Raw genomic sequence first — 26,862 nt, 5'->3', positions numbered from 1 at the left:
ATAGGATAATGCACTGGACTGGAAAGGCCATCCTGAACCCCAAGGTGGGCGGTTCAAACTCACCAGATGCTCCTCGGAAACCCTATTCAAGGTCGCTATCAGTCAGAACTTACTGGATGGCACTTAACATCAAAGTCACAAGAAGGAGCCCACATGCACAGTGCTTGAGCACTCAGCAGTTAATGGAAAGGCTGGCAGTTTGAACACACTAGGAACTTTAGTGGCCTCAGGGGAAAAAAGACACAGGCAGTCCTTTTCTGTAAAAAGGACAGCCCTCAAAACCCTAGGGGGCAGTTCTATCTGCCCTACAAAGTTGCTGTAAGTCAGAATTGACTGGACAGCAATGGGCTTTTGAGAGGTGAAAGGCTCTTCAAATCGCAGAAAGTGACAAGTTTAAAGGTGAAGGGTGGCATATATTCATTATCACTACTTTTAAAAGTTGATTTAAATTAAACAAATCATTAATCCAAATGTAGCCTGAACATTTTATTCTGATGCAAATCAATGTACTCCTGATGAAATTCTAAGCCACTAAGCATTAACATCTTGATTTTGCATTAAGAATTTAGCATCATGTTTATGAAGGCACGCAACCAGCTGTCTTCAGCTGTGAATCTTACCTGCTGAATCTTCCAAGTCAATCAGTTTGGGCATTAAGCTTTCAGGCAGTTTTTCAGGTAAGTCGTAGCCATTCTTCCTAGCAACTACCAGATGAAAAGCAGCGCAAAACTCATCCAGTGTCAACGCACCATCTTTATCAAAGTCTGAGAGTTCCCTAGGAGACAAACTTACTATGAATATGATCAAGCTCCACTCTGGACTTCTTTATTTCTCAAAAAGAATTAAGAGAAATACTTTCGCAGAGAAAGTACAAAAAATTTAATAATTTTTTAAAATCCTGTAGGTGTAAAAATGTGTTATTTTTTAAAAAGCAAACAGCTGACAGTAGAATCTAGGTCCAGGGTGAGGAAGATCTGACACTTGGGCCACGAACCCCATGAAACCATTTGGTCTGACCCAACCAAGGCAACCACAGTTCCAGCCATCACATTGCTGTTGGTGTTAAGTGTTACTGAATTTGGTTTCAACCCACAGTCACCCTGCATAGGGTTTCAAAGAGCAGCTGGTGAGCCTGAACCGCCCACCTGGCAGTTCAAACCGATTTTGCAGTCCAGTGGATTAACACATGGCGCCACACGATGACTCCATCCATCATGTTGTTGTTACGTTTTGTGGAGTCAATTCCGACTCATAGCGACTCTGTACAGGGTTTCCGAGCATGTAACTCTTTACGGGAGCAGAAAGCCTCATCTTTCTCCCATGGAACAGCTGGTAGTTTCGAAGGGCTGACCCTGAGATTAGCAGCCTGATTCGTAACTACTATACTACCAGAGCTCCTTAGCCATCCCATTAGGGGTGAGTTCATTAAATGTTTGACTAAACAAAGCAGGCTAATTTTTAAAGCTGATAAATTTGGATGGCCCATAAGTGATGTTATATATTTGGACAAAGAAAAGGTTCCCCATCCCCGAGCTAGGTGGTGCAGAATGGAGATAGAAGTTACACTTCTTTAGCTTTTCTATGTATGCAAGTGCCATAAAAAAAATAATAAAAAAAGTCAACAGCTCCAACAAATCAGGACTCAAAAACAGGATCTTTAATTCCTGAAAGCTTTCTTCAGTAAAACACCGAATTAAAAAAAATAATAATAGTTTTTATTGTTATCAAATTTTCACATGTATGTACTTTTTTGAAGCACCCAAGAAAACTACGAAGTTTGATGCAAAAAAAAAAAAAAAACCCAGAAAAATCTCACAAAGCCAGCAGCCCTTTCCTGCTGTTTGCCATTTCCTAAACCCAAAGGCAAGCACTTGGATTTATACCTCGGTTAGTATAAACAGCATTCGAGTTCTTGATTTTTCCAGTTTTAGGCATTATCTACCTACTTCCTATTAAGAGTGCTCTATGCCATTAAAACCTACTAAGAAAAGAATCTGGAATACAAGCAGTCCCAAGAGGATGAATAAAATCTGTCTTTAAGTCAAATTTATACATTAAGCTGGAATAGTTAGGCATGGTTTATACCTTATGTCAGTTAGTGAAATGCTTGCTTTACTACAAAAAAGTGTATATTTCTATGCATAAAAAATGTTCAAGAAATACTTTCATACACATGAGGCCATATTTACCTTAAAAATACAGTAATAATGGAACGTTTTGTTGTGTGTTATAAAGTAGCACTTGGTGTTATTACCATCCATTATATGTATCCTGAACATTCTAAAGTAACAGGCTCTTCAGCAGTTGGTTCTTAACTACCGGCTGTATAATGGGTGGACGTTCATACACTGGGGGCTGCCCGTATAGAGAAACAGATTGATAGTAAATATATTAAAATATTTTATGTTTCCATAATTATTTAAATAATAATAATTTGTGGTTATAATTCATCATCTAAGGACTAATTCTAATCTTACAGCAGCTATCCTCAGTCTTGCTGTGTGTTTTTAACTTCATGGCTTGGTACAGGGCTTTATCAAATTTGTTAAAAAAAATAAATGAGGTAAACAAAACCATTTATGAACAAACTAGCTTTTATTTCATGTAATTCAATACCAGTATGCTAGCAACAAGAAATAGCAGATAAATACAGCGACAAGAATTTTTAAAGTAGATATTGCTAAGAACTATTGTACCAGCATCACAGTATTTCTTTCCTTCCCTCAGGCAGTACTGAGTTCTCTGAGAACATTCTCGAAGAAGCTAGTCCAATAGCTTCTTTTATAGGATTCCAAAATCCACTCCTTTGATCCAACCCATATCGCCCAAATAATTACATACTAACACACTTACCAAATATGAGAAAGTTCAGGAATAGGAAGTTTTGATTTTGTAAAAAATTCTTTAGCTGCAGATCCTGAAATATTAAAACAGTGGTGTTTAATGTTATACTGAACTTACAGATTTAAGAATTAAATGTGAGGCACGAGCCCTTAGTACTTTCTCTGACTGGGCAAGAGGTAAGCTTCATATGTATATACGTCGCATTTTTGGTCCCCAGTGATTACAAACTTTTTTTAGACAAGCATTTTGAGAATTAATTCTCTTTCATAATTATATAATATATGACCAATAAAACAATGTCTTTGAGATTATGAAAGTGAGACGTTGTCCTTTCACATCTAGGAGAACTTCTGTTTTGAACAACTCACCTGGAATAAATCCGTTTAGATCAGGCTGAATGGTTTTAAACTGATTTACATAATACTGTCTTTGTTCGTCTGTTATTTTCCAGGGATCATCATAACTACTGGATTGCCTACGAATTTCATTGGCAGTTGTAGCTGATGCTACAGTTCGGACTGTTGTCTGGTCCTGTAATGAAACATTTTTTCCTCAGTATAGTATCTATCTATAGGATCACATGGACCAAGGTGTGACTTCTCTTTGAAAGTAAAACTTACTTTTTGTGGACGTTTACAATGTAAGAAGTCTTCACAACTTAGCGGTAAGCTAAGCATTTGTTATCAATAGGCTAGAAAATGTGTTTTAACACCATGATATATAAATGTATTGAAATGACAGCAATTATGTAAGCAACAGAAAGTTATGAAAAATGAGCTAAGAAAGCCAAGCAAATATAGTCCTAGATGCAACATCTTTTAAAACTTCATTAGCGACTTAGAAATAGAAAGAAAATACAGCTAAGACCTTTAGAGGAACATTCCAATGATAACAGAGCTGGCAAAAAGGCACAGAGCAGAGTTCTGCTCTTTGTTAAAGAGTGAACTTGCATTTATCATATTGCCATGACAAAGTATAAAAACAATGACTGCAGCAATACCTTGAATGAAGCAAACAAAACGCAATACCAATAAAATGTCACACCTGGACAGAAGCAGGATGCATGGCTAAAAGAGTACTGGTTGGTGGAGTGTCTGCAAAACTGACCCAGTTTTCTTGAGGTGGAGGTGGAGAATGGCCTGACCACACTGCATCCCCAGCAGAGGAACCTACAAGCAAAACAGTAAACACGCTGATTACGTATTTACTTAAAGAGTGTAACAAACTGCACATACGCATTATCGAAGAAATTCAACAACCACCAAATTGGAATCATTTCTGTTCAATTAAAACTTATGCACCGTTTAAATCATCTTGTTCCCTTGCCAATAACAAAATAATTGAACAGCTATCCAATATCCAGGAATTCATTTATTTTAGCTCCAGAAACTCAAATATTCACATTTCTCCAAATATCATGTTGTTATTAAATGTTGAGTCAATTCCACCAAACAGCAAACTCACATTGACAGAAGAGAACTGCCTGCCTCAGAGTTTCTTGGCCATAAGCGTTAATAGAAGCAAACTGCCAAGTCTTTCTCCTATAGACCTGAAGGGTGAGTTAGAACTTGTGAACAGCAGCTGAGTACCAGGACTCCTCCTAAAGCATTATGTTGCTGTTGTTAAGTGCTGTCAAGTTGGTTCCAACTCACAGTGGCCATGTACAGGGTTTCTAAGAAGTGGTTGGTGGGTTGAATACGCAGTTCAGTGATTTTTCTACGGCACCAAGAGAAGTAACTGCAACTATCACTTTTCAAAGTGATACAGCTACTACAAATTTTCACAGTTGACATCTGCTTCTGTTTAAGGCAATTAACTTAAAATTGATCATTTTCTTAGCGATAACTCTTACAGGAAAGCTACCAAGTCTCCTTTAGATTACAATCCTAAGTAACTGTTACTTCAAAAGAACTTCTAAATACCTGATTGTGCATCACCAAACGGTGACCAAAATGGCCCAGGTCCTGCAAGAGGCCTCTCACTATTTCCCCCACTGGGATGACGGTTATGCTTCCTCCAAGTGTGTGGAGAAGATGGCGGAGACTGCTGTGGTGAAACTACTGGGGATGCAGGTTCCTAGAAAAAAATGCAGGCACCCTGGGTTACAGGCAAGATCGGATCCTGTCATCAAGTCACATTTTAGGTCATACAATTGGGCAGCTGCATACATTCTTATTTGGTTTTCCTTAAGTACAAGAAAAGGCTCAGAGTCTTTTCTAGAATTCAAAAGCTACAAGTGATAGTGGTTGTGATGAAGAATATGTTACAAATAGGGTTGGTTCAATCATTTCACAGGGCGGACAATTTACATAACATTAAAGGGCAAGTACGAATTGTCCTTAAGCCACCTTTGTAACTGGGGACTTGCTGCATTATTACTTTAAAATGAGATTTTCAGGTTATGTGTTAAGGACTAAGGTACAGAGTAAAGGCGTTGATGTAGTATCTACACATGCATGTGGTTACCTGGGGATCCGAAGCTGTGCGGGGCTGAACAGCATCATGGCTTATGGATCCCTTTTTCACTTGTCCCCTGCCAGGAGGGGGAGGAATTACACCAGAATAAGACCCTTGGTTTTCAGAATCTGAAGAATATGAGGCTGCATGGCGAGACTCTTGTTCATTCTTTGAAGCTACAAATCTTGGCAGAGGAAGGTCTTTTACTGTGAAGCACATAAAGTTATGACTTTAAAATTTAAAAGAACACACACACTAAAAAATAAACTGAGATTAATTAGATACCAGAAATAGTTTTTTCCAAAACCAGTACAGAAACAACAGGCACAAAATGTCTACCACTACAAAATTCAGACCTTAAATGTAGATGGACCCTAACATTTCCTTCTACCGAGAAGGAATTGGTAATAGCAAATCAACCTTCTAAGCTAGTTATGCCCACTGCATGTCAGTCCCTACTGCTTAGCGCTTTACATTTATCTCATAACCATCAACTCTGTAAAGCATCATCTCCATTTTACAGATATGAAAACTAAGGTTCTGAAAGACCAAGGTCACACTGGTAGAAAGGGAGAGGATTTGAATCTAGGTTGGCGAGACTATGAATCCTAGGATGCTTCTACTCCATCACATGGGCTCCACAACAGCTTTAAGTAAAACACAGAATAAGTCATTAACTTTGAGGCTTGATTAACTTAAAACACTGCCCTGTCAGAAACACCTGAAAATACCATACTGTTCAGCTATGAAGGAAACCTATAAGGGGCTACATCTCTCCACTTCAACCTGCTCATGACACTCCTACAGCCAGCTAGTCTATAGTCAATTAGCAAGAAAGAAGGAAGATCAAACTTCTTTGCAAGTCCATCAAAACTCATACTTTTAGACTAGAAGAAAACAGCTGCAGAGTCAATTTGAAAAATATACTTCCCTCAACTATATGAGATCTCTCTGGAGAATCTTCACACTAAGGAAGAAAAATATTTAATTCAACATTTACGGGAAAGAATCCAGAATTATCCCAAACGAAAATACACTCACAACACTAGAAGAATAATGCGTGGCAAACCAGAGGTCCAAAATGAAAACTTCTAACCAATAAATTGAGCTGGTACTTAAAAGCTACTTTGAAAAATCCTAACATTATATAAAACCTCAATTTTTCCTTTTTTTCCTTTTCTCTATGAAAACCATAGAACCCTCTGCATTTAAGTACCCATTAAAATCTTTTTCATCCTTTTCCATATCAGTAAGTCTCCAAATAACTGAAAAATACATGATCCTAGGTGACATTCGTAAGATCAGATTTCTAGAAATAGGTTTTATCTATTAATACGTTAATATTTATCTCTACCAATTAGAAAGTTTTGGTCAATTGATACTTTCGACTAGGAAACTAACATGAAGGGGTTGTGTGGTTTACAACAACAACAAAAAAAAGTAACACGTGTGTTACTGATGTAAAACTATGGTCATTCCAAATGGAGCCTTCACAGCATTCTGAAACAAGGAAACATGAACCATAGTCTTTTTTTTTACTGATTAAAAAAAGATGAAGATAGAGAAGGCATATTATAATTTTCAGTAAATTTCCTAAAATAATTATCTGAACAGTACCTATGTTGCTATCAAGTATGCATGAAATGTAAAGAATTTTACACATATTTTCTAATACTTACAAATGAGAAATGTATGGTAGTGGAAATAACAGTTCACTCAAGGGCACCAACATCACCATAGTAGCCGATTTAAGAGTTTTATTATTTCATTTGTGATTACAAGTTTTTCATTTCAGTTATTACATTCATTTATTATACTGCTTTATTTACCTGTATTTATACTTTCCACTCTTAAAGGGAAACCAGACTGGGCAACGGCTACAAGTTTCAGAGCAATATAGAACTGACTTCTTCCAAAATAACCAAGTCTTGTTGCACCACACAGCTCCATAATCTATAAAAGAAGACAACACAGCATTAGCGTTTACGACACAAGTTCTCCATTCAAATAAACAGCTATCCAACTTCTATTTGTAACTTCTTGAAAATACATATTCGACATATGGTTTATTACTCAAGTGACAATGGACTCCCTTGAGTTTTTCAACTTCTTATGTTTAAATATTAAACGGCATTGGGGCTTTACAATAAGGCTATTATCCCCCTGGTAGCGCAGTGGTTACAAGTTGGGCTGCCAACCTCAAGGTCAGCAGTTCAAAACTACCAGCAGTTCCATGGGAGGAAGATGAGGCGTTCTGCTCCTGTAAAGATTTAAAGCCTCGGAAACCCTGTGCAGGGTCACTATGAGTCAGAACCGACTCCACCGTACTTAACAACAACAATCAAAAGCCATGTAATAAGCAATTTTATTCTACTAGAATCATCCACCACCACCACCCCCCTTTTATTGTGGTTATATATGTGTGTAACAACAAAACTATGCCGTTTCAACATTTTTTCTATGTACAACTTGGCTTCATTCTGGCTCAACCCCCTGCTGATGTTATTAAAACATAGATTCTGATTCAGTCTATCTGGAAGTACGTGACTGTGTGTGAGAAAATTCTCAGCAGGCGGTCTCAACCAGAATTAGAACTCTTGGAGTACAAACAATTCAGTGACATTATATTCATCATGTGCAACTAAACTTTTTCATCACCCTTAACAGAAATTCAGTGTTCCATTAGCAATGACTTTCCCACTGCCCCCAAGTCTTGTAATCACTAATACATTTTGGTTTCTATATTTAGTTATTCTAGGTATTTCATATAAATGGGATTTGTTCTTTTGTGACAGATATATTTCATGCAGCATAATCCCCACTTGCTGGCATCAGCATACTCAGACCCTGGGTTGATCAGTGGCCCTGTGACATGGACGAAAATCCAATTCTGAGGCCCTCCTCAGGATAGCGAGCCATGGACCCTGAGGGCCAAAGGAAGTGACCTCCTGACGTCCCGGGTTCATTGGTTTTTGCGAACTCACTGGTTGGCTACCTCTGTATAATTTTCTTTGGTCCTAATAGTGTTCATTCTATGCTTCTAACTCCAGTAATTGTAGCTTCTGAGAAAATGGTTTCCTTTACAATGCCTCTCTTAATGCCTCCACTGTGTTGGCAGTGCGTGGAGTCCTGGGAACAAATCTTTCTGACGAACAAGTGATAGCCACCTGGGATGGAAGTCAGAACTGCTCCTTATTTGATTATTCAGTTATGTTTAATATCCATGAACAATAATGGGTTTGAAACCCCTGTTTAGAGCTGAGGCAGTAAAAAGTTTCCTCAGATAATTCAGAAAGGCCAGGAACAGGTATATTGGGAATATGAGAAAAGGTGTTTAGAGAAAAACTACCCAAGGTTTGTAAATAAAGTGGAATGGTAAATTCTGGGAATGTTGGATTAGAGGATAATAGTGGCAGCCCCATTAAACTACCTCTGAATATAATCAGTTTAGCCCAGATGATCTCCTTCCTTCTGAAAGAATATAGAAATGTGATAATTGAGAACTATGTAGCATTTTAGATATAGATAAATGAAGCCCGGTGCCTGAAATCTTGCTCACAAACAAAAGTTTGCAAAGTGTACAGAGACAGCTTGGCTCCTTTCAGGAACATTGCTTTATGTTAAAACCGCACATCACTGCTCTAGATCATTTAAGCCTAAAAGTTAATATATAACAGCTTGACTGAACTTTTTTTCTGTAAAAATAAAAATGTTAGATTGTTAAGAAAACCATGAAAATATCTTAAAAGTTGTTCCTGTGAATCATTATGTCCTGTTTTGAATGATTAATCACATTTCAATTCCGTATCCTATCTTATCTAAAGAATTACATCCTCCCTTTGTGAATTACATCCTTCCTTTGTAAAAAATCCCTCCCTAAAAAAGAGAATAAAAGACTGAGGGAGAGTGAGTTCTGTATGCAATGCTAGGCAAAATGTTTGCAGATCTGCCTACCTACCAGCTTGCATCATATCTGTATGTGTCTTTTTTGTATATATTTCGTCTCTCTCTTTCTCTATCCCTTTCGCTGCCAGATCTCCCTTCTTCGTGACACCACAGTTCCTTGTTGAGGCTGGACCCCGACATAGGACCTCGACACCCACTGTAGTATGTATCAGGATTTCATTTCTCTCTATGACTCTTTAAGTACAATCAAGTCGATTCCAACTCATAGTGACCCTGTATGAGGTTCCCAAGGAGCAAGTGATGGGTTTGAACTACTGACTTTGTGGTGAGTAGCCCAGTGCTTATTGTATAGTACCACACCAGTAATATTCTATTATATGTATACAGCACATTTTGCTTATCCAATCATCTTTTGAAGGCATTTAGGTCATTTCCACTTGTTGACAATTAAGAAAACAGACATGGGGTATAAGCAATTATCTGTTCCTGCCTACAATTCTGTTGAGTACATACCTAGCACTGAAAGTGCTGAGTCATGTTAATTGTTTTATGGAATCACACTGTTTTTATAGCAGCTGCATCATTTTACTTCCTTCCAGCAATGGATATGAGTTTCATTTTTTCTACTACTCCTTGTTGATATGTCTTGTCTTTCTTCCTTTCCTTCCCTTCCCTTCTTTTTTATCACAGACTTCTTTGTGGGGATAAAGTGGTACCCTAAAGTGGTTTTAATCTGTGTTTCCCTAATGACTAACTCAAAAGCATCAATTCTTCTACAGTCTTCACTGTCCAGCTTTTGCATACATATGAGGTTATTGAAAATACCATGGCTTGGGTGAGGCGCACCTTAGAAGAATTGATGCTTTTGAATTATAGTGTTGGAGAATATTGAAAGTGTCATGGGCTGCCAAAAGAACCAATAGATCCGTGCTGGAAGAAGTGCAGCCAGAATGCTCCTTGGAGGCCAAGATGGCCAAACGTCATCTCTCATACTTCAGACATATTGTCAGAAGGGACCTGTCACTGGAGAAGGATGTCATGTTTGGTAAGGTGGAGGATCAGAGGAAAAGAGGAAGACCCCCAAAGAGATGGATTAGTCAAGTGGCAGCATCGATGGACTCAAGCGTGGCAACAGTAGTGAGGCTGGCCCAGGATCGAGCAGTGTTTCGTTCTGCTATGCATAAGGTCACTATAGGTCAGTACCGACTCAATGGCACCTTACAACAACAATGACTAACTGGAGTCCTGGTATGGTACAGCAGCATAAGCACTGAACCACAAGGTCAATTTGAACTGCACGATGGCTCATATTAGGAGTCAGAACTGTTTGACAGCACTTAACAACAAAACAACACATGACTAACTGATGCGGTGCTGTAGAATAAGTACTAGACTGATAACTGCAAGGTCAGCAGTTCAAACCTACCAGTCACTCTTGGAAACCCTACTCAGGGTTACTATGACTCAAAACTAACTCAAAGGCACTTAAAAACAATGACTAGCAACATTGAACATCTTTTCATATGCTTGTTGGCCATTTTTATATCTTCTTTGGTGAAATACAAGACAAGACCTTTGGCTCTTTTTGATCTTGAAGTTTAGAAATTCTCTACATATTCTGATTAAATCCTTATCCAATAAACGTTTTTAAGTGCCTTCTAGTTGGATCCAACTCACAGAGACCCTGTATAAGGTTTCCAAGGAATTGCTGGTGGGCTAGAATTGCTGACCTTGTGGTTAGCCATCCAGTTCTTATCTGATAGGTGGTTACCCCTAATTTCACCCCCCTCCCAATATGTACACTGTCTCTTCATTTTGTTGGTGAAGTCCTTTATGCACAGAGTTACAACTTTTAATGAAATCCAATTTATCTTTTGTTGTCATTGCTTGTGTTTTGGTGTCATTGCTAAGAACCCATTGTCCAAAACTAGGTCCTGCAGGTTCACCTCAGTGTTGTCTTTTCAGAGTGTACGGTTTTAGTTCCTACATTTAAGCACTGATTGATTTAACTTTTATAAAATGGTTTAAGCTATAGGTCCAACTTCATTCCTTGCATGTGGATATTAAATTTTCCTACCCAGATATTAACTTGTTTTGAAATGTATAAAAAACATAAGTTCCTTTATATTGCATGCATATATAGATATAGACATATATACAGTTTTTATTGTGAATTGAGTGAAAGTTTACAGGGCAGATCATCAGTTTTCCATCCAACAAATCATATACTTTGTTTCATTACAATGATTATAATCCCTACCATGTACCATCAGTTAACAGTATTTTTATTCATTTTAGTTATTAAAAAAAAAAAAAGCACCACTCAGCAATATATAATAATTGACACCACCAAAAGGCCCATTCTGCAAGTCTGCCTCCTGGCTAGCAGCTCTCAGTCCCTCTCTTTCCATGCATCTAGAGTCCTCAGCTGCTCCCTCTCTCCATGTTCCCATCTCTGGTGTCACTGCTTCTCTAGATAGGGTCCTGCATTCTGCTTGTGCTCTTATCCCTTGATGGTCCTAGGGTCCTTTGTTTCTGGACTGTAAGATTAATCACTCCCCTGTTTTTGTTACTAAACGTCTACCTTTACAATTGTGACAGTCGTAATTAGTCATGATAACAATTAACTCACTTTTGAATTACCAGACCCATCTAAACAAGATGAAAACTATTCAGTGGGGATTCTTTCGTCTCCCACACTCTCAAACTAAACTCCCTCTTGAAACCTTGTAAGCCAGTCACTTCATGGCTTTATCATACCCTCATTTTAGGTAGCCAATGTCTAAGTTGCCTGCCCCTATCTACCGTTTATATAGAGGGGATAGCATTGATACTTGATGTGAAGACTCCTTCCCTCTCTATTGGTATTTTGAGCTACTACCTCCATGAGTGGAGTCCTGGTGTGATGCTGTGGGTTAATGTGCCAGACTGCAAAGCCGTTTGAACTGCAAGGTTGGCGGTTCAAGCTCACCAGCTGCTCTTCAGAAACCCTACACAGGGTCACTACGGGTTGGAACCGACTCAACAGCACTAAATGACAACCTCCATGAGGATAGGTCAAGTTCATCAAATTGTAGCAATTTATCCTCATTTCCTTAATCAAAAATTGTTTTCTTTTTTATCTTCCTCTAGTCGAGTTCTGATGATCAAGTCATCAAGATTAAGTCAGATGGGCACTATTTGCAAGTTTGGATGTTCTTGTCTGTCTCCCCTCACTTCATATCAACTGGATGTCTCACTCTCAGCTCTAGTCTTCTGTGGCTATGTCCTTGTCCATGGGCTCAAGTGTCCCCAGGTCTTACCACACTTTCGACCAACCAGCCCTTCCTCTTCTCTCTCTCATCTCCAGGTCAACAGGAGTCTGTGGAATGTGGTTGAACTCAGCCCATTTCTTCATTGCTGCCTTTCCCTCTCTTCCACTCACCAGTACACCAATGTTGTCGCCAGCAAGCTTACGTGCCTGCTCATGTGTTCCCTTTGAGTTTAATCTTAGAGGGGGGTTTGTCCTGAAGGAACTTGATTGCCTGCCTTGATGGCTTCCGGGCAAACAACTTGCTTATTCTTGTAGTAGTTAATCATCCTGTCATTTTTATTTTGGGGTTTTCCTGATGATCTTTCTTTATAGATGTATCTTCTGTCACTTTAGCTATTCCAGGCTGGTCTACTTGTCCTTTCTAGGAACGAATGTCCCACCTCAGAAGGTTCTGGATGGGGCTCAGGATTCCACCTAAGGTTGTATACACTGCAAAGGGTCTGCAAGCAGCCTATTTCACTGGGCTTTTATATATTTTTGACAATGAAGATTTTAGGAAGAAATCTGTAACTATTTATCCAAAATCTGTAAGAAAAAATAAGATTTTTTCTTTCACCTAACAGAATAATAAAACAATTTGTTTTATTTTGTTCTTGTCAATAATTTGTGACTTTTTCTTTGCTGCCAAGCTACAATTTCTTACTTCTGGATATACAAATGCAGTGGTGGGAAAAGAATTAACATTCATCTAACACACAGTATAAGGAGCTCTGGTAGCGTAGTGGTTACGAATCGGACTGCGAGTCGCAACGTCAGAAGTTCGAATCTACCAGCTCTTCTGCGGGAAAAAGATGAGGCGTTCTGCTCCCGTAAAGATTCACAGCCTCGAAAACCCTGTGCAGGGTCACCATGAGTTGGAACCGACTCCATGGTACTTAACAACAAGCACACAGTATAAGTACTCCAGATGTTTCCATCTCAAAAACAATGGGATCGAATTGATATTATCATTTTACAGAGGAAGAACAAGATCAGACTGGTTAAATAACCTGCCTACAGCCAGAAGGGTAAAAAAAAAAAAAAATGATAGAGTTATAGTTCAAATGTTTGCCTTTCTTTTTCCACCATGGTGTGTTATATATAATATGTAACATTAGCGTAGTGGTTATGAATCGGGCTGCTAATTTCACGGTCAGCAGTTTGAAACTACCACAGGAGAAAGATGAGAAATCTTTCTGCTCCTGTAAAGATTTACAGTCTCGGAAACCCTGTACAGGGTCGCTAGGAGTCGTAAACTACTCCACATCACATAACAACAACATGTTATATACAGTCCTTTTCCCACAATAACACTGCCTTTGTCCTAGGGTGAAGTAGCCTTAAGAAGTGCTAAGGCATGTATATCTTGCACAGTGCCCATTACACAGTGACAATGAAAGAGCACTTACATGCATATGGAAGGCTCTCTAATCCTAAACTCAGAATGTGGGGATTTGGGGAACACTGACAATAATAAAGAGGGGTGAATGCATGTATGAGTTGGAATTATGAGGTGAAGCAGAAAAGAACTCAAACATGGATTGAGGAATATATTGAAATCATACATAATACTGAGATATGATCACTCACCCCAGCAAGCTGTCAATATTCTCTTCAAAATGAAAATTGTATAAATAAGTTTAATGTAAAAGAAAGTATAGGATCTGCCCTTTTTACACATAATCAGGTTACACATGAGTGACTCCAATGCTTTTGGTTTTTGTAAAAATTCTTCAGTTTCAGTGTGACTGGCTCAGTAGACATGCTAACTATACTTTTCATGGCTAAAAGCCTAGGCAGTTTGGTCTACCTATCTGCACAACACTGGCTAGTCAACAGTATAATGTCTATTGTTTTGCTAACTTGTCAGACTAGTCCCTAAGCCTCTTTGTGACTCACCAGCTTGAGTAACATGGGAATACTTGTAATAGAGATGCACAGCTAATAGATTAGAAGAAAGGAGAGACCAATTATACAGTGTGCCTATTATTAAGACAGCTGTTTACTTGTATCCCAATTAATGCTCCGAACAATCCTCTAATGTGGGCTACCATTATTCCTAGCTCATAGGACAGGAAACTCTGGCTAATAAATGGCAGAGCCAGGATTAAAAGTCAAGTTAGTCTAAATCCAGAGCCTCATTCTTGGCTGCCTCTTGTTGTTGTTGTTAAGTGCCGTCAAGTCGATTCTGACCCATAGCGACCCTGTATAGGGTTTCCAAGGAGCAGCTGGTGAGCTTGAACCACTGACCTTGCGGTTCAAACAACTTTGCGATCAGACACATTAGCTCACCGCCATTACATCAGGACTCCTTGGCTGCCTCTAGGCATAGCTAAGTCAAATTCTTACTTTGAGCATGCTTCTTGTTGTTGTTGTTATGTGCGGTGGAGTCGGTTCTGACTCATAGCGACCCTGTACAGGGTTTCCACAGCTGTAAATCTTTACGGGAGCACAAAGCCTCATCTTTCTCCCGCAGAACAGAACAGCTGGTAATTTTGAACTACTGACCCTGAGGTTCGCAGCCCGATTCGTAACCACTACGCTACCAGAGCTCCTTATGGAGTAGTATAACATCCGTCAAATTACAGGTTCTGCAGACAAATAAATTGAGGTGTATTATAGCCACACATAGGAGTCCTGGTGTGTTGCTGTAGAGTAATGCACTGAACCCTCAAGGTTGGCAGTTCAAATCTACCAGCTGCTCCTCCAAAATCCTATACTGGGTTGCTATGAATCAGAGCAGACTCGACAACAATTAACAATAGTTCCCTTGAAAATTTCACAATGCATTTTTGGTTGTTGTTGTTAAGTGCCTTCGAGTCATTTCTGACTCACAGCAGCCCTGTCTAGAGTTTCCAAGAGCAGCTGGTAAATTTGTGGTTAGCACTAGTTTTTGGTTTAATACTTATTAAAATCTAGCCTCAGAACTAGTAGTCCAGAGATCAAATGTTCTATGGATCACACTCGGTGGGAATACAGAGCATGACGGTCAACCTTTTGGTCTCAGGATTTTACATTCTTAAAAAAAAAAGTGAGTGAGTACCTTTAAAAACTTTATATTACTAGAATTTAAATATATGTTAATTCTTTTAAAAACACTAATAATCCTATTACATACAACAATTTTTATTGAAAATGACTGTATTGCAAAATTGGGGGGGGGGGAAATGCACTGTTTGTTGTTGTTGTTAAGTGCCTTAAAGTGAGTTTCAACTCATAGTGATCCTGTATAGGTTTCCAAGGCTTTACATCTCTGAGGGAGCAGAAAGCTACATCTTTCTCCAGTAAGTGAGGTGTTAATGTGCAAAATTCTTGCTTCAGGAGGAAGATTCTCATCTATGTTCTGTATTCAACTTATTTTGATATGTTGCTTTGTGTAAAACATAAGGAAACTCCAGCTTCACACTCCAGCCTGTTGGAAAAGGACTATTTAAATAGTCTTTTCAGATAGTTGTGATATTATGCTTTGACACGGCACCAATCAAACCTCAACATATAGTGGTTACTTAAAGGTTAGTTGCAAGATGGGATCTAAACCACATAATTAAACTTTATGCATATTCTTACATTAAAATACACTGGTATACTTTGGTGCGCTATATACCACATGGATCATTTATAAACTATTGGCTGAGTTATGCAGATCTTCCAATTATTGATACATTTACTTTATAAAATATTTTTTTTAAATCACAACCACATTTGTCAACATCACCACTGATTTTATCAGAATAAATCATTACCAAGCACATGGTAGCGGACAGAAGTTTTCCAAAATTCTTATTTAGTAAAGAAAGCATGACGTTTACCATTTGTAACCAACACCATGAGTTGTTTCCTTAAAGTGACAAACATGCTTCATTCCTTTGTAGAACACGTCCAAGGCCCAAGTCTGCTGCTCTTCCAAGCAAAAACAATGTTCCAACAATAACATGTACTTTTTTTTCTTCAAAATGATCATATTTCAGTATGTAGTAGAAATATGTAATGCATCCTTCCCATATCATCACACAGAGGATTAAAAAGATGCATGCTCAAGGGTCAAGATCTAACAAACTGACATTTTGTATTGCTTCACAAGGACCTGCTTCGTTAATGCATGGCAGTAAAGAATACAATACTGGTACAGAACGTAGAAGTTTTATCCACCATTCTTTTTGCTTCATCAGTGCAAATGCCAACACATAGAAAAGGCAAATCGTGGCTCCCTATCATTATGTAAATAGCTTTAACTTCACAGAGCAGGCTTCTGCAGAGCAGACTTTGGGAAATGCTATTCCAAAATAAAAATAAGAGTAGAATGATGGGAACTCTGGTCCCTCTACCCCTAGAGCAGCCACTAAAACCACAGTGTCTACAGGAGCAGGCAGGTGACATGAATTAGTGACACAGGTCAGGTTGGGAGTATAGAACTAAGGGGTGCAACAGGTGCAAAGGGAGCAGCTGCTCTTCCACGCAAGCTGACTGCTCCTACCGAGAAATGCCTGGCAAGTGATACCAACTTTAGACTTTTCTAGAGCTGGAAATCTGGAATTCTGATGTTTCCATTTAAAAGCGTAAACAAAGACCCAAAATCATTTAAAATAAAATATAAAAATACACAGACCAAACCAAACACCTGGACCAAGTTGCTGCACTTTGGCTTCATGGGGTATTCTATGGTTAATACTGAAAAAGGAGAAAAGGTACTGTTAATGGCCAAAACTGCATTAAGGATAACCCTTATGACCTCTAGAAAGTACTGAGGAAAGGTTGTGAAAAAGTGACACCAAGTTTGCTGAGGGGGAGGGACCCACACATATGCAGGCATTATTGTACACGAACCTGTCCTACTTATATCATGGGGAAAGCAGAAGTTCAATGGTAGAATTCTCAATGAAGGATGAGGTTTCCAAGTCTTTCCTGAACAGTATGCATTCTTAGGTAAACTAAGACATCATACATTGTCATGTAGACTAATTCTTGGTTGGCAATCTTTTTCTTTCACAGTTTTGTATAAGTCACTCCACTGCCTTATTGCCTGCATGGTTTCCACTGACAAATCCAAGTTTAGTCTGATTTGGTTCTCCTTTGAAGGTAATTTTTCATTTTCCCTAACTTGCCTTCAGGATTCCTTCCTTGTCTTTGCTTTTTTAATGCTTGAATGGTGACTTTCTTTTGGGATATATCTTGCTTGGAGTTCGTTCAGCTCCTTGTATGTTTATCTTCTCGTATTTCATGATATTAGGAAAGTTTTCTTCTAACAACTCTTAGACAATTTGTCTATATTTGTCTCTTTTGTTTCTGGAATTCCCGTCACCCCTAAGTTGTTCTTCCTTCATGGTGTCCCACTTAGCTCTTAGGCTTTCTTCAGATTTTTTTCTTCTGTTTTCTGATTGTTCTTCTAGCATACTCACATGAAGAGATTTACCTTCAAGCTCACTAATTCGGGCTTCCATTGCTTCACATTTATCCTTTCACTCCTTTGCCGTTTCATTGCATTGTCCATTTCTGAGATGTTAGTATTAACCTTGTGGATTTCTAATTTCCGATTTTGTATTGTTTCAAAATTTGTATTTATTTTGTCTGTTTGTTCTTACAGTGTTTTCCTGAATTCTTCTAATGTGCTCACCTTGCTTTCCTTAATCTATCATCCTTTGAAGGTACTTAAGTTATCACTCTTTGGAATTCTTTTTCAGTTAATTCAATTTTCTTTTCTTCCTGAGGAACGTCTTCTGGCTCTGCATCCTGGTTATTTGTTTGAACCATTCTCTTGTTGCTTCATGTGAGCTAAACTTTTCTGTTTTCTCCAGGGCAATGGGGGGTTGTCACAGTTGTAAAAACAAACAGTGCATGGTGCGACCCAGAGTGTAGCTCCTAAAATTCAAGGCTGTGGAAGGGATGAGCAGCAGAATTCCTGGACCTAGAGGGACTTCCTACTGGTCTCTGTGGACCTAATATTCAGGGCACTTCACCCAGAAGTGGTTCATGGGGGACCTTGATAGAACTGCTTTCTGTGTCTGTTAGGATCACAGGAAAGCTGGGGGCAAGGTGACTAGTCTGGTGGCTCAGTGGGTTTTGTAGATCTGGAGCTGAGCCCACCTGAGTCCAGGCGCCAAACTAGAACAGTTGGCCCCTACTTCACACTGGAGTGACTCCCAACCATGTGGTTCTGAACTCCCAGAGAGCACGCTCTGCACTGGGGCTGGATAAGGGTGGAAGCTAGACACTTTTCTTGTCACCAGTGGAGCACAGAAAAAAAGAAAATCACACCTTTTCCGTTGCCGGCTTGAGTCTGCTCTGCCAGGTGTCATGCCGCCACCAGAGCTGCTCACCAGATGGTCATGTCGTGTCTGAGAGCTGTTAGCCAGGCAGCCTGCCTCTCTCACCAGCCCCGCACAGCCTCTTCTCCCAACAAGGTCTCTAGCTACCGAGCTTTTCTTCTGAAGAGCAGGATGCCTGAATTTTCACTTGTGTCTATTTTATTTTGTGTCTTGTATCTTTGTTGTAGAGGGTCCATGTAGTGCATCTGCCTAGTCTGCCATCTTGACAGAAGTCTAAGGTGTATTTCTTAAAACAAAGAAAAACTACAAATGTCTTTTACAACCTTTTAAACAGAAAAAGTTCACACATATACTTACTAATTTTCCCCACTGATGTTATCATGAAAAACAATCAGAAGACTATACCCTAACAATATGGATTACCACTACAGGACATGCGTTAGATGCCACTGAGTCGTTTCCGACTTACAGGGACCCTTGCAAAGGGTTCCCAAGGGGAGAAGGGTAGGTTTGAACTGCCGACTTTGTGGTTAGCAGTCCTTAAGTTAGAAGCTACTTAAGTCTAGAAGGTAGATTTTATTCTAATTGCTAAGGAAACAAAGCATAAAGAGTTTGTTGAGTCAGAAATCAGCATAAAAGACTATTGCAGTTTATCTAAATGGGTCTGCTGAAAAGAGATGGGGATAAGATTCTTATGATTCAATAGTCACTAATTGTTATCATGGCTAATCACGATGGTCACAACTGTAAAGGTAGAAGTTTTGTAACAAAAAGAGGCGGGGGGGGGGGTAGTAATCTTATAGTGCAGGAACAGAGGACCCCAGGACCATCAAGGAAGAAGAGCATGAATGGAATGTGGGACCCTATCCAGAGAAGCAGCAACACCACAGAAAGAGGCAAAGATAGGGACATGGAGAGTCAGAACAGCTGAGGACTCTAAGCTTGTGGAAAGAGAAAGGCTGTGTGCTGGTGGCCAGGTGCTGGCAACTAGAAGGCAAGCTTGCAGAATGTGTCCTTAAGTTATTTAAATGATTATACATTCCTGAGTGGTTTTGTGTACATCCCCACCACTCCCCCCCCAAAAAAAAAACAACAACAGAGGGAATAGAAGCAAAAATACTGTTGAACGATGGTGCACGGAGGAGACTGTAATCATTGCAATGAAACGATGAGTGTAAAACTTAAAAAACAGAATCAACTTCTATAAATGTATGGTGTCTGTGACGTGAACTTCTGGACAATGTAGGTAATTCAAGACAATTTTCTTAGCAACATCTAACTTCTAATTCATTAGCTGTAAATCTACTTGCTTTAAGTTCCTGTTGCCAGTCTACTTTGATAAGACTAATGTATATAGACCAATAAATATTTTACTGCCTATAATCATTCGTTATCTAAGCCTGACAGCCTCAAAAAGGACTCCAATGTGAAAAGTTATATAAATGCTTATAAATTTCATTAGTAGTTCAATGCCTAAATTCCCAATTGAAAATTATTTTTGTATTACTGACATTAATTGGAAAGAAAAAAAAAACTAAAAGAAAGTGGAAGGGAAAATGGGAGAGAGAGAGGGAAAGAAGAAAAACTGAAATATAGACTAAAAATAAGAAAGGAGAAAAACACAAAATTCAAATGTGTTTTGGAAAATATAAATAAACCACTTAAAACTTGAGCTTAACATGGTAACATGTGCCTTAGAAAATATCATGGGTGTACAAGAATTGTTCGGTAAAACCAATCTGGTCAGGTTAGTAACCTATACTTCTTGTTGTTGTTAGGTGCCATTGAGTTGGTATGGACCCATAGTGACCTTATGCACAACAGAATGAAACACTGCCTGATTCTGGGCCAACCTCACTACTGTTGCCACGCTTGAGCCCAGTAACCTATATACTTAGGGTGACCATAAAATTAACAGCCAAACAGAGACACTTTCTGAATAAAAAGGGGTACTGTTTATAATGATGCCAGGACAAGAGGCATTAAGTAGGACTGCCTCAAGCAAGCACAGACTTAGAATTGCCCTTCTAACACTTCACTGAAGACATACGATCCCATTTCGCCAATAAGGTGCACATAAAGTAACAGCCTGCTCCCTTACAATATGGCATAGAAAACAAGTTGTCATTCTGGATTCATATTTTCCAGTTACTAGTAATCAGACATGTTTGCTTTCTTAAATGGAGGTCTAACTGACTATTCCAGAGCTACAGCATCTCCTTTTGTTGTGTTAAGTGCCATTGAATCTGTTCTGACTCATAGCAACCCTATATAGGGTTTCCAAGGAACAGGTGGTGGGTTTGAACTGACGACACTGTGGTTGGCGGTCCAGTGCTGATCCTATATCGCCATACCAGGAGTCCTCCTAGTTAAACAAAAATTAAAAATAGTAACAGATGTGAAGCGTCTGAACTCTGTGGGTCAGTATTATTCTAAGCATTTTGAAAATCAGCCATTTCACCTGTGTAGTAACCCTAAACTTAAGACAAGAATTTTATTTTCTCTCTACTTTACAGATGGGAACACTGAAGCAGAGATAAGTTCAATCGGCAAATATGGTCCCAGCGAGTGAGAGGCTGAGGGTTCTGTCCACTGCACTGTGCTGCCACTCACAACTCCTTCAGTGGGAGAACCTTGAAAGCCCCCTTTGCATCAAGGCACATGACAGAGTTGAGCTCTGAACTGGCTACAGTCAGCTACGTAGAAAGAGGGTAGCACATCTGTGATCTAATTTCTGGGCTCCAACCTTTGATAGCAGTCAGGCAGCAGCCCGGGAAATTCCTGTTGCTTATGATGAAAACGAACCCATTTATCTCACTGTTAGTATACTGCATTGACTGGTGCTATGTTTACAGAGGGAGGAGGATGGCAATAATGATGGAACTCTGGTAGCGTAGTGGTTACGAATCAGGCTGCGAACCTCAGAGTCAGGAGTTCGAAACTACCAGCTCTTCTGTGGGAGAAAGATGAGGCTTTCTGCTCCTGTAAAGATTTACAGCCTCGGAAACCCTGTATAGGGTCGTTGTGATCGGGAGCAACTCCACGTCACATAACAACAACAACAAAATTATGTTAATAATAGCTAACATGAACCATGTGTATACAATGTGTCAAGTACTGTTCCAAGCTCAGTATACGTATATTAACGGATCCAATCATCCTGACACCACCACCACCACCACCTCCCCAGGTCATCTGCACTACTTCATAGATGAGAAAACTGATCTGGTAACTTGCCCAAGGACACACAGCAAGGAAGTAACAGAACTTGAATGGAAATCCATGCTCTTAACCATTACATTATTTTATAAGGGATTGTACTTGCCAGTGGCAATTCGTGGAATAAACTATAACAATTCTACTATCTTTGACTATCAAAGCAAAGAGCTGTTTGTTTTTACTGGGTAAGCCACAGAATCAAGTTTTCATACATGATTGCTAAGTGAATATAGTTAAATCATTGACTCTATCTCAAATTTCCACCTTAATAAAACAAAAGGGTTAGATTCTACCTCTAAGACCCTTTCTAGTACAAACATTATCTCTGAATGCAAATTACACTGCTAGCCTATAATTACCAGACATTTAATTTTAAAAATTCTATTTCTGCCAAAGTGCCAGACATTTTAAAAATGACGCAGAGATGTATAAAACTACACATCTATTTATTATGAAGAACAAACATACAGAGGACCTTCAAAAAGTTAGTGGGAAAATGGAGCTAAAAGACAATGGAATTTTCCCACAAACTTTTTGAAGCCCACTTGTAAAATAAGTTAAATTTATTGTTGGGGATTTAGGTGGAAATAGGTCACTTGCTAATTAATAAGTAAGCCATATCCTATAACTCCAATCTAAAGGAACAATAGCTTAAGTAAAAATATAGCATATGTAGTTAGTGAATGAGTGTTTTATCTTATGTTTGAATTAAATATTTGATGATAAAGCACTTCCTCCCCAGCAATAAAAATATATATATAAATTATAGTATGTCTTAGGTCAATTTCCCACCCTTATAAGATGAATACGGAGTTAAATACTCAAAAAAATAAAAACCCTGGGGAAATGATCTGACTTACCATATTTGTTTTATAACCAGGAGCAGAGCTCACAGAAAAAAAACAACTACGTGTTCTGAGGCCACGCCATTCTAAATGCACCCAATCTCATCTATCTCAGAAGCTAAGAAAAGAGGGGCCTGGTTAGTACTTGGATGGGGACCACCTGGCAATACCAGGTGCTACAGGCTTGGAGTCCTGGCGTAGCGCTGAGTTAATGCGCTGGACTGCAAAGTCAGTTTGAACCACAGTGTAGGCAGTTCAAGCTCACCGTCTACTCAGAAACCCGATGCAGGCTCGCTATGGGTCAGAACTGACTCTAAGGCACTTAACAACAACAATGTATTCTCAAATTAGGTATAGCTTACAAAATACATAAAAACTTAAAAATAAATAGTAAATGTAAACAAACAACTAATCTACGTCTACAATGCTGTTGTAAAGAAATGCAGATAGGTTTATGTGTTCTTCAGCATTTAATTCAATTAGAAAATGTTGTTGTTGTTAACTCATAGTGACCCTACACAGGGTTTCCAAGGCTGTAAAGGCTGTAAATCTTTACAGGAGCAGACCGCCTCATCGTTCTCCCGTGAAACCACTGGTAGTTTTGAACTGCCGACCTTGAGGTTAGCAGCCCAATTCATAAGCACTATGCTACCAGAGCTCCTGTAGTGGTCATTATCTCAGGGGGGCGGGGTGTTTCTCTAACTACATGCTGCCATTGTTTTAGGGTATACATCAGTCAGAGTAGTTCTGCTGAAGACCTACCATTTGATTCTCCCTTGACTGCTTTTCCACGATACCAGTAAAGCAGTGCTTTACACCAGAAGGTGCTCAACAGACATATACAAATGCCACAGCACACCTACCTAACCAACTCATGATCTCATGATGATAAGAACAAAGGAAAAAAACCGTAAAATTGTCCAGAAAGCACTATATATATATACACATATGTTGTTGTTGTTGTTGTTAAGTGCCGTCGAGTCGGTTCCGACCCATAGCGACCCTGTACAGGGTTTCCGAGGGTGTAAATCTTTACGGGAGTAGAAAGCCTCATCTTTCTCCCGCGGAGCGGCTGGTAGTTTCGAACCGCTGACCTTAAGGTTCGCAGCCCGATTCGTAACCACTACGCTACCAGAGCTCCTTATATACACATATAGATACATTTTAATATAGTGCATTTATTATTTGGAACAGAGGTGCTGACATGTGGATTATAATTGAGATCATGTGGCAATTGTAAGGCAATTAGTAAGACAGGGAATTTATTATTTAAGCAGTATTTTTTTCTAGCATAGTAATAATAGCCATATAGTACTATTCTAAGTACATGCATGATTCCAGTTCCTTTACAAATCCAGATAGTTCTTAAACCAATCCTATGGGGCACATACGGCAGCATCCCCAAAATGAAGATAAAACTCATGTCCAGAGAAAGAAGCCAAGACGCACAGCAGTTAAATATCTGTTTGCTGGTGAGAAGTCCTAACTGTTAACCATCATCTGTAAAATTCTACCAAAGACTTTTAGCTGACTGATTATGGAAAGCTACATTAGCTGAGTTTTATGCAAGTAATTATTTAAGATAATTCTCACACCAACCCTAAGAAGCAGGCACTGGTATTTTAATTTTATAAATCAAAATAATGAGGCAAAGAGAAAGCTCTTGCTCAAGGTCACCTATCAACAGGGTCAGATATGAATCCAGCTTTGTACTGCTCAAAAACCGGACTTTTTCATTATGCTGGCATCTCTCAACTTGCCCTGAAGCTCACACACTTACTTGCATATCATTTTCACAAATTCTGCCAAGTCCATGAACCACTTGTGCTATTATGATATTTAATATTTGTCTTTGAATCAACAAACTTCTTTGCAAGTTAGTAAATTTAAAAGAACTATGTATTACTACACAAATGGAAAATAAGTATCACTTGAAATAGAAAATAACCAAAATAATAATAAGTGCAATGAAAATGAAACTGTTAACTTCAACCAAATACTGTTGGTTGTCTGTTAAGTATGTTTTTGTTGTTAAGTAACAGAGTCAGTTCCAACTCACAGCGACCCTGTATAGTGTTTCAAAGGATCAACAGTTAAATATGAGATGATTCCAAAAGTTCATGGAAATTTTCCATTATCTTTTAATTCCATTATTTTCACCAACTTTTTGTGAAGCCCCCCTCATGTGATGTTCTTTGTTAAAGGAGTACCCAGTGTTACAAAAGTGTTTAAAAATCCATAGCTCTTTATAGCTAAATAACCAGACAGATAATTCAAAAAGTAATAAATATTACCTGTAAGAACTATGTTCCTTTTAATAGTCACCTATGTGAGTCCTGGTGTGGCACTGTGGCTTAATGAACTGAACTGCAAGGTTGGGTTGAACTGACTGCAAGGTTGGTGGATCAAGCTCACTAGCCGCTCCTTGGAAACCGTATACAGAGTCGCTATAGGTCAAAACCAACTAGACAGCACTTAACAACAACACATATGATTCTAGAGGATCAACTATCATTTTAAAACAAAGAGGAAAATGGAAGAGGTAAAGGGAAAAAAAAGTTAATGGAAATGGAACCAGTATAATGGAACTAATAAGAATGTTCACACATTATAAAGAATGTAAAGTCTGTCACTAAATAATCTGTGTAAAACATGCTGAATGGGAATCTACAATGAAACAAACCCAAGAAGCACTTCTATCCTGATACACAGGGAACTGCCATGAATCAGAGTTTACTCGACCGGCAGCTGGAACAGAAAAGAAAGATGAGCTCAAACCTTTCAAAGAATCTGAATGACTTGGTAGGCTGTACATAGGGTAAAGAGTGGTCAAGATAACTCTGAAGAAGGGAGGGAGACACAGTGGAAGACAGGCAGGATGCTAAAGAAAAAATATTTTATCTTCATGGTGAGTAATGGGAAGAAATGAACATCCACCAAGAAGGAATCCAGTGTCAATTGCAAACAAGTTGGTAAACAAGAGTAAGAATGTTTTTTAAAATGTCTCTGGATTTGGTGACTAGGATAAAAGTGAGCTTTAACAGTATCTTTTCTGAAAATATATATATTAGTACTTAAGGAGAAAGTAAGGTAAGCATTGACCTACTAACCACAGGTTGGTGGTTCAAACTTACCAGCCGCTCCTTGGAAACCTTATACAGGGTAGCTATGAGTTGGAACTGACACAGTGGCACTTAACAACAACAAAGACAGAGTGGAGAGGGTACAGGTGGCAGAAAAGAAATATGGGCTATTTGTCATTTGGCTGTAAAAGGAAAGAAACAGAGGAAGGCAGCTAGATGGGTGTGCAGGGTCAAATGAGTAGCACAGGAAGCAAAAGGAATGCTATGTAGAAAATAACCATGATACAATTCATTAGGAATTATGACAATTCTGTTTTCTGCCTTTTGTTAAATGCAAGCTGTTGTTGTTGCTGAGAAGTGCCGTCAAGTCGGTTCCAACCCATAGCAGCCCTGTATAGGGTTTCCGAGGAGCAGCTGGTGAGCTTGAACCACTGACCTTGCAGTTGAAACTACTTTGCAGTCTGGCGTATTAACCCAGAGCACCACACCAGGACTCCTATATGACAGTAAGAAATAACTAAATTTGGATTAACTCCTGAATCAAGTCTTAGAGGAAATCTACAGAAATGTGAAGGGAAGTTAAAGATTTCTATTGCTAGGGGTTCAAAACTGTGGGCAGTAAATAGAATATCTAACCATAAAATTTCTTCCTCTGGTCAATTAAATTGTTAGCTTTCTGAAGGCAGGCACAGTGAATACACTTGACTCTTAGATTTCAAAGGTTTAACGTGGACAGTTACTTCTATTTCTGTGATCATGGCTGTTGGTGGTGGTGCTGACAAGTTGGTTCTGACTCAAAATGACTCTGTATAAGATATTTCTAAAACTGCACATCTTTATGGATGCAGAAAACCTCATCTTTCTCCTGTGGTGGTTCTCAACTACCAACTTTACTGTTAGCAGTCCAGTGCTCATCCTACAATGCCCCCAGCAGTAGCCATGACCAGGGTAAA

At 39.0% G+C, this 26,862-nt stretch overlaps 1 protein-coding gene across 3 annotated transcripts in view; it reads right to left on the bottom strand.

Moving 5' to 3' along the window:
* REPS1 (RALBP1 associated Eps domain containing 1) overlaps positions 1 to 26,862 on the bottom strand; it is a 97,392-nt gene that overhangs the window by 47,891 nt on the left and 22,639 nt on the right. For all 3 annotated transcript variants that reach the window (XM_006834622.1, XM_006834620.1, XM_006834621.1), the window contains exons 2-8: positions 7,131 to 7,254; positions 5,311 to 5,507; positions 4,767 to 4,920; positions 3,889 to 4,013; positions 3,213 to 3,375; positions 2,854 to 2,917; positions 621 to 775 (exon numbers count right to left, since the gene is read on the bottom strand). In XM_006834622.1, the coding sequence (XP_006834685.1) occupies positions 621 to 775; positions 2,854 to 2,917; positions 3,213 to 3,375; positions 3,889 to 4,013; positions 4,767 to 4,920; positions 5,311 to 5,507; positions 7,131 to 7,254 (982 nt within the window). The remainder of the gene's footprint in view (positions 1 to 620; positions 776 to 2,853; positions 2,918 to 3,212; positions 3,376 to 3,888; positions 4,014 to 4,766; positions 4,921 to 5,310; positions 5,508 to 7,130; positions 7,255 to 26,862) is intronic.

This window comes from Chrysochloris asiatica, unplaced genomic scaffold (assembly GCF_000296735.1).
Source record: "Chrysochloris asiatica unplaced genomic scaffold, ChrAsi1.0 scaffold00013, whole genome shotgun sequence".
NCBI classification, from domain to species: domain Eukaryota; kingdom Metazoa; phylum Chordata; class Mammalia; order Afrosoricida; family Chrysochloridae; genus Chrysochloris; species Chrysochloris asiatica.
This window is presented reverse-complemented; position numbering and strand designations above follow the sequence as displayed.